General features: G+C 51.2%; 1 protein-coding gene across 2 annotated transcripts in view; it reads left to right on the top strand.

Moving 5' to 3' along the window:
- Positions 1 to 3,497: 3,497 nt before the first annotated feature.
- QSOX1 (quiescin sulfhydryl oxidase 1) overlaps positions 3,498 to 8,439 on the top strand; it is a 36,641-nt gene continuing 31,699 nt past the window's right edge. Inside the window, exon 1 of one of the 2 annotated variants that reach the window (XM_057726717.1) lies at positions 3,498 to 3,859. In XM_057726717.1, the coding sequence (XP_057582700.1) occupies positions 3,589 to 3,859 (271 nt within the window). In that variant the 5' untranslated portion in view covers positions 3,498 to 3,588. The remainder of the gene's footprint in view (positions 3,860 to 8,439) is intronic. The other variant, XM_057726718.1, reaches the window with a different exon arrangement.

Raw genomic sequence — 8,439 nt, 5'->3', positions numbered from 1 at the left:
GGACAGATTCTCAAATTCCCTCTCTTTTATTCATGCATAACACATGAGTGATTCACAAGCGGGAAAGTCAACAGGGCTCCTTCAACCTCAGTCTTCTCATCTGTAAAAATGGGATAAGACTCTCAACCTCATAGAGTTGGTGTGAGGATTAAATGAGTAACATCTGTAAGTGCTCAGAACAGCAGGTGTGAACTATTAGCCAATACTGTTATTATTCTCTCATCTGATCTATCTTGCCTCACTTTCCTACTTTCCACTTTCCTTGTATGCAGGAAGGGGAACTGGGAACCTGGGCAGGAATTCCTAAGTCCCTCCACTTTCAATGCTTTCCTCAGCATGCCTTTCCCCTCCAAACCCTATTGTTGAGTAGATATCCTTCTCTGCCACCTTTTCATCCCAGGAAGTTCCTGGAAGGGCAAGCAGGGAAGTTGTGATACTTGTTTTCTGCTTTCAATTTTAAACCGGTGGTTTTCAAATGGTGACCTAGGGAGCCCTGGGCTTCCCAAGAAGCCCCACGGACCACAGAAAGTGGGTATTGCTGTAGGTCACACCTTTTATCTTGCTTTTTAAAAAAAATTTATTTTTATTTAAAAAAATTTTTGGAGTATAGTTGATATACAATGTATTAGTTTCAGGTGTACAGCAAAGTGAATCAGTTATACATATACACATATTTATTCTTTTTTTTTTTTAAGATTCTTTTCCCATGTAGGCCATTACAGAGTATTGACTAGAGTTCCCTGTGCTATACAGCAGGTTATTATTAGTTATCTATTTTATACATAGTAGTGTGTATATGTCAGTCCCAATTTCTCAATTTTCCCTCCTCCCCTTATCTCCTGGTAACCATGCTTGTTTTCTGCAACCGTAACTCTACTTCTGTGTTGTAAATAAGTTCATTTGTACCCCCTTTTTTTTAGAGTCCACATATAAGTGATATATGATATTTGTCTCTCTGTGTCTGACTTACTTCACTCAGTATGACAATCTCTAGGTTTATCCATGTTGCTGCAAGTGGCATTATTTTGTTCTTTTTTATTGCTGAGTAATATTCCATTATATATATGTACCACATCTTCTTTATCCATTCCTCTGTTGATGGACAGCTTGCTTTTATCTGAGACTTCTTAGAAATTCTATTTGAATAGACTTCCAAGACTTAAAGTTGAAAATCCCTGTATTGCTGTTCTGAGGTATTGAAGCCCCACATTTTACAACTCTCAATGCTGATTTCTTTGGCCCCATTGCCAAGAAACTTTATTCCATTCAGATCATTTGTATTCTTTTCCATTTCTGATGTTCTGAAATAGATATGTGAACAAGCAAATCTTTGTGTATTTATGTGAGCTGTCCTTCTCAGGTGCTCTTCACATTCAGCCAAAATTGTCCCCTTAATTCTCAGGGAATTCTGTGGGGAAGAGAACTACAACATTATTTAACAATAGAGACATGTGAAGGCACGTGACTTTTCCTGGCACCTGATCCAGCCGCTAGAGTACGTCCACCCCTTGGAATCCAAGGTTGCTAGGGGACCATCTATGCAGTTCAAAACTTGGCACAGAGAATATGAATGCATGAAGGGAGCAAAAGCTCCAGCCTCCAGATCTCTTCCTGGAATACTCTTATCCCACATTGCCACAAGTTTCCCTCCCATTCTTCATTTGGGTCTTTGGCTCACATGTTACCTCATTAGAACTGCCTTAAGACTGGGGCAAAAGGAGCCCTTACCTTTTCTTCTGAGCAATCTGGCCCTCTTCCAGCCATGCCTCTTTCCACAGAGCTAGAAGCCCATGGGCCAAGGGGATGTGCCCACCCAAAGCTCCTGTGCCTTATCCCTGCTTAGATCGTACTGTAGGTACCTGAGACCCTAAACTCCTTGCCCCAATGACGCCAGGCCAGCTTCTAGAGGCTGCACCAGCCTTTTCCCGAGGTCTGTTCTCTTGAAGAACCAGGGAGTGGCTATTTGCTGGAGGTGCAGATGGAGCTCAGGTGTGCAGACAGGGATGTTATAGGTGAGGGCATAAGGTCCCTTGAAGTATGGGATAGAGCTGGGGTGCAAAGAGTAGGAGGAAGGTCTAGGGCCAGGGATCAGTTACCACCTAAGCAGCCCCATTCCAGTGTACATCTTGGGGGAAGTCCAAGAATTCCAAAATTGTTTGGCCTCCCAGATTATTATGAAGGTATACTTGTCAAGATGAAAGGACAGGAATTTTACATAACAGTTTAAATTGGTTTACAGTTTTAAATTACATAGACATAGGATATGTGTGCCTCCGTTTGCATTACTTACCCTGGCCCTGCAAATACCAGGGATGGGCCCATCCCTGACCTCCCTGCGTAAAACAAAATACCACTTCCTCTGTCACTTTATTCTTCCCCTATCATACATTTCTTCATAGCCTTTCTCAACATAGGATCTATATTTACATCGCTCTATCCCTATCCACACTAGAGTGTAAGTTCCATGACTATAGAGTCCTGGTTTTATTTACTGCCTTAGCTTTAGTACCTAGAGCAGTGCCTGGCACAAAGAAACCACGCAGTAAATGTTGAATGAATAACGAATCTAGTCTCAGATGGCTTACAGGTGACATGGGCTAATACAGTAGACAGAAAGGAGAAAGACCTTTTGTCACAACACTGAGGAATGCCTGCTCCCCTTAAGATAACTCAGCATTGGAGCTACAAAAGGTAGACCAGGAAAAATTAATCATTGACACTATAGTACACATGAACAAAAGATTAGTTATCAGGTTACTGGTGAGAGGGATCTGTGAGTGAATGTGGAGATCTGTGAGTAGGCTGGAGAGTTAGATGTGGGGCGCCTGGGCTGCTGGGAGCCCCAGTTGGAGGAATCGTCCTGACAACCTTAGGTGGCCAGACCCGCGTACTGAGGGAGCTCTGATTCCACCCAGTGGACCACGCCAATTCAGCCCAGCGCAAGACGGGGGGTGGCTTCTGATTCACAGTTAGGAAGCCCTCAGAGAATGTCTTCCTTCGACGGTCTCAGGCCTCAGGGGGTATGGACACATCCCCATGGGGTCACAGTGGTCACAGACTCAGAGACTGTCCTACCACCTGTCCTTCTCTCCCATGTGCTTCCAATTCACAGCTTCTCATCGCTTGGTGGAATCTCCACAACTTTCTGGGAACAGCATAAACAGGTCCACTCTACTCCCACGGACTCTTTTTCCGTTGGATGCGGGGCCTGTGAGAAGCCAAATGACTTCCTGGAGTCCCCGAGAGCGACCGGAACGGGGGCCGGGACGCTGCCCCGCGGAGGTCCCACACCTATCGTTCGGCGGGTGGGGCTCCGGGGCCAGGCCGCGCTCCCCGCCTCCTGCGGCCGCGGCAGACGGCCACGGGGGCGCTCGCCGCGGGGCTCGGACGCCAGCCCCCAGGGCCGGCCTCCCGCGGCTCGCCGGCCCACTGGCCGGCGGGCGGGGCGGGGCAAGGGGCGTGACCGGCCGCGGTGGGCGGGGCCACGCGGCTCCTCCCCACGACAAAGACAGGAGGTGCCGCGGAGCCACGGGGCACCGAGTGGTTCGAAACTTGCGCGCAGCGGTGGACTCCGCGCAGCTGCCGAGGATGGGGTGGCGCGGCCGCGGCGGTGAGCCGCAGCCGTCGCTGCTGCTGCTGCTGCCGCTGTCGCTGCTGCTGGCGGTGCCTGGCTGTGGCGCGGCCCCGCGCTCGGCGCTCTACTCGCCCTCCGACCCGCTGACGCTGCTGCAGGCGGACACGGTGCGCGGCGCCGTGCTGGGCTCCCGCAGCGCCTGGGCGGTGGAGTTCTTCGCCTCCTGGTGCGGCCACTGCATCGCCTTCGCTCCGACGTGGAAGGCGCTGGCCAACGACGTCAAAGGTGAGAAACCGGGGGCGGGGGGAGGCTCGTTCCCCCCCCCCCCGGGCGACCCCCGCCACCTGCCTCACGGAGGCCCCTTCCGCGCTACCCGCTTCCCCCTGCAGATCACCTCCGCCCATCTTCCTCTCTGCCCCCTCCTCCCCCCCCTCCAGTTTCTCAACCCTCAGCTCCATCTTTAGCTCCCGCCCCTCCCTTTCTTTTAACCCCTGTGGCTGGTGTGCCGAGTTTCTGGCCCCGTCCCCGCGGTCTGGGTCCCCAGACCTGCTCAGCTTTCCTTGTCAGCCCTCTGCCGGCCCCCAACCCCAAGACGTGGTCTCCTTTGTTCCTCCTCGCTGACACCTTACGGCTTCCTGTAGTTCAGCCTTGTGGCAGTCTCCTTCCTACCAAGTTCCGCAGCTGCGGTGGAATCAGAGCTGGGGAGAAAAAGAACTGGTACTCCTTCTGCCGTCCCCCCCGTTCCCACTCCTTCCTTACTTTCCCCACCCCTTGGCTAGTAGACCCAGCTGGTACGTAAACTTCCTTTCTCAGCTTTGTCTTGGAGGCAGTTTCCCTGTTTCCTGTTTCCAGGCCTCTCTTGACCTGCTGCCTCAAGCTCCTTAGCTTCTGAGCCACATCCTTCTCTCTCTTCCCCTTGCCACGCACCCTCTCCTGCTTTAACCTCCTGAGCCCAGAGGCCCCACTGAGGGCAGCCTCTGGGTGTGTGTTTGGCCCTTGCTCCATTTTCCCATTCATTGGCCTGACCACTAATACCATATTTTCTTCATTCTAAGAGGCCATCAATTGTGAGACCCACCATTCATCTGCTAATAGCCAGAGGGGTAGAGGAATAAGATGACCACTGATAGATGTATAGAGATTTAAAGATGTACTCCATTACAGAAATGCTAACATTTTAAGAAACTTAAGATTTGGGGCTGAGTAAATAAGGCAACGATAGTAATTATATTGAGTGCTTACTACGTTGTATGTCAGACACCTTCCTGAGTAAGTACTTGATGTACATGATCTCAGAGTTTCCTTTCCACAAGTAAAGATCCCTGTGGTGTCATCCATCTGCCTAGCCCAGGTGGTGGGGATTTGGGGAGCTGGTGTGGCGTGGTGGTAGTGGTGTGCCTCTGATATGCTGCCTCTGAGTGGGGCTCTTTCCTGATTGTGGTGCTAGGGTCCTAGCAGGGATGCTGACCTTCAGCAGGCACTGAATGAAGGCCTCTTAGGGAATAGGCCTCTTCCTGGAGGGAGAATAACTGGGATTGTTGTTCCCTTGCTGTGCCGTTGATATATTTTGATAAACTCTTCTGTTGGCGGTAGAGTAGTGCTTTTGTAGATGTTGGTTTTCAAACTCAGGCCACCTCTAACCCTGAGCAGCTTGCACAGTGGTTCCCGAAGTGGCTAGATGGAAAGATGTACCATCTGTTAGCCATATGGTCTTGGAAAGTTATTTTTAATCAAAACCGATAAGCCATCTTCCCTCCAGATTACTTGTAGACACTTCTCTGCATGCCTCTCTGGTCCCATCACCTGAAAGTGCCATTTCTCAGCAGCTCTTCACACTGTTTCAGTGATGTCTACGCATCCGGTCAATCCAAGGAGGTGTTTCCTGATGAGGCCCTTCAATATTTTAGTATTCTGAGGTGCCTTGAGAGAGTTTCATTGTGGGCCAGAGGAGGGCCGCTCTCACACCACCCTGGGCCTGAGGACATGTGGCCTCTGCCCTTGGTATGTCATGGATAGGAACAACAGGACTGTGGAGGTCATGGGGGGAAAGAAGAATTTTGCAACCCTGCCTAGCTGGCCTCGGGCATTTAATCTGACCGGCCAGGGTTCATTCCTTCAGCAACTTGTGGGCTAGGTTCTTTGGGGCAGTTGTTACCCTGGGGCAGAGCACTTGTTTCTAAGGACCTGGCTCACTCCTTTCTTTTCCGGAGCATCTCATTGCCCCACCATATGTTTGGGAAATTGATGGTGTTCATTTTAGACCTTCAGTCCTTTTCACTGGCTAATCAATCAGCAAATATTTGTTGAGTGACCTCTGTGTGCAAAGCATTGTTTACATTGCTATTGGGTAAATCACACAGCAGGGAAATTGGCACCAGTAAGAAGCTGTATTTGGAAAGGGTCAAAGGAGCATAACTCAGCCATTTCTTGTTGCAGGAATTCAGGGAAGGGGAGAGTCACAGAGGCCTGGTCACCAAAGGCCTTCACCTAAGCAGTTATTTATTACACGTTTGCCTTATGCCAGGCACTGTGCTAAGGGCCTTTATAGGCCACTGTTATATATAATCTTTACAAGAAAATAGCTGAGCATCAGATAGCCTTTTTATTTTTTAACAGATAAGTAACTTGCCCAAGATTACACAGATGCTGGAGGAGGTTCTTTTTCTATTTTTATTTTTTCTGTTTTTCGGCTGTGCTGCGTGCCATGTGGGATCTTAGGTCCCCGACCAGGGACCGAACCCATGCCCCTGGCAGTGGAAGCGCAGAGTCTTAACCACTGGACCGCCAGGGAAGTCCCTGGAGGAGGTTCTTGAACTTTTTACTCTTCCTGACACTCCAGAATCTGGGCAGGTGGAGAGACAGAGGACGGAGGAAGGGTAACTCCAGGTGGGAAAACGGCCTGTGCAGAGTGTGGAGCTGGATTTGTAAGGCATGGGTGTTGAGTGACAGTGAGCAGTGTTGGTTTCCTCCCTTTCTCCCCCAGGGCGGAGCCCTCCTCTGCTGCTTGTACCCCTGTGCTACCAGCGCGGAGCCTGGCCCAGGGGAGCCCTCACTGAGCACTCATGCAGGCCGATGGCACAAGCCTCACAGGATTCCAGATGAGGCCGTGAGTGACCAGGCCTTTTGCTGCTGCCGTGGCTCCTCTCGACTCAGACCTGGGGAGTCAGCCAGGCGTGAGGGACGGGGAAGGCGTTTTGTCTGTGTCGTGACCTCCCTGCCCAGAAGCCGGCAACAAGGAGGAAGGGATGTGGTGGTCACGGCCTAGGCCTGGCCGGCTCCCTGTGTCGGGGGGACTCCCGGAGACTCAGGTGGGGGTCTCGTGCTGACCTCTTGCCCTGACTGGCTCTTGTGGTTTGGGTGGGTCTGGCCTCTGCCTCAACAGAGGCCCAGGCTGCTTAACACCCAGAGGCCTCACGGCCATTCTTCTTGGCAAGAGTGTTTTGCCATCTAGTGCCCCGGCAGTTGTCAGAGCTGGAAAGGACTTGAGAGACCTTCATCTCGGCCCTCATTTGACCAGTGAGGAAACGGAGACCCAGAGAGGAGACGTGTGGAGCTCATGGTGCTTCGACCCGTTACAGCTGTATGCCGGCCCTGCGACTCTGGGTCCGGTGCCCCTTCCTGGCCTGTGAGTGGGGGCGGGGCCGCTGCCTGTGACTGCAGAAGGAGCCCCACCCCCCTCACCACAAAGCGTCCCCTCTCCCACCGCCCCAGGGTCCGCAGCTGTCCTGCCTGCACTTACCTCCCCTCCCTTCCCCTCCATTTGCTCGCTCACCCTGTTGTCAGTGGGGAGATTACTTTGCCAAGGCAGTAATTGTACCCGGGAAGGTTTTCCTCCTAAGAGTAGGGCTGGACTAAGACTGCTAATCCTTTTGGTGTTAGGCCTGCAGGTTGTGGTATTGTCACCCGGCACTGTAAAAAGCCTCTCTCACCCCCGTTCTGTGCCTCTTTGGCAGCAGTGCACTTCCCGTAAATGCAGCTTTGCTTTACCAGTGGAGCACCCAGATAAGGGTCCTCTCTATTCCTGGCCCTGTGACTAGAATAGTCAGGCCCGCGGTGATTAGTGTCAGACCAGAGCTTTATAGGTCATTATGGCTCATTAAGGTATTGACATTGATATTCCTGAGAAACATTCCGCAGCCTGGACTCTCCCAGCACCTGACTGGCCCCAACCTCCCCCTCCCCATCCCCCGCTGGGGCTGGTAAGAGGCGCTGGTTCTATTTCATGGAGGTGCAGGCAGTCAAGGCATACAGAGAAGGAGTCACAGACCTTCCAGGGGCCAGGAGCTGAGAACGCTCAGGCATCACCTCCCCCTGCATCCCTATAACTAACACCCACCCCACCCCGCCCTCTCTGAGTTTCCTGGCTGGGCAGAGCAGCTCTCTGTTGCGTCCTGGGGTCCTGGGACCTCTTGAGACCAGCGGGAGGCTCAGATCCTGGGTTCAGATCCCACATTCACCACTGATTAGTTGTGTGCCTCAGGCACAGTTATCTCTATTTTACAGTCTTTATTTTACAGGAAAGCAGGTCTGGAAATAAATACCTTTTTACTTTCTTCATAACATAGTTGTATTCTTCATCGCACATTAAACTGTGTAAGTTAGGCACATGATAACCTCTCTACATGCCTGATATCATCATCATCTAAGGGCTGAGGCTGTGACATTGACCGACAGTTGGGCATTACAGAGAATGGTATGTAACTAGAAGACAAAACTTTTAACCATTCTCTCTCTCTCTCTCTCTCTCATGGGGAAGGTTGTGATTGGAGCAAACAGCAAAAATATAAAGTTAGCATCCTGAGCCTGGTGATGTAGGGGATGAAAGTGGGTTTTTGGGTCTGGTAGCCCTTGGACCACTTGGAGGC

This window comes from Hippopotamus amphibius, chromosome 3 (assembly GCF_030028045.1).
Source record: "Hippopotamus amphibius kiboko isolate mHipAmp2 chromosome 3, mHipAmp2.hap2, whole genome shotgun sequence".
Classification (NCBI taxonomy): Eukaryota; Metazoa; Chordata; class Mammalia; order Artiodactyla; family Hippopotamidae; genus Hippopotamus; species Hippopotamus amphibius.
The sequence above is the reverse complement of the archived record's forward strand: the minus strand, read 5'-3'. Positions and strand labels throughout refer to the sequence as shown.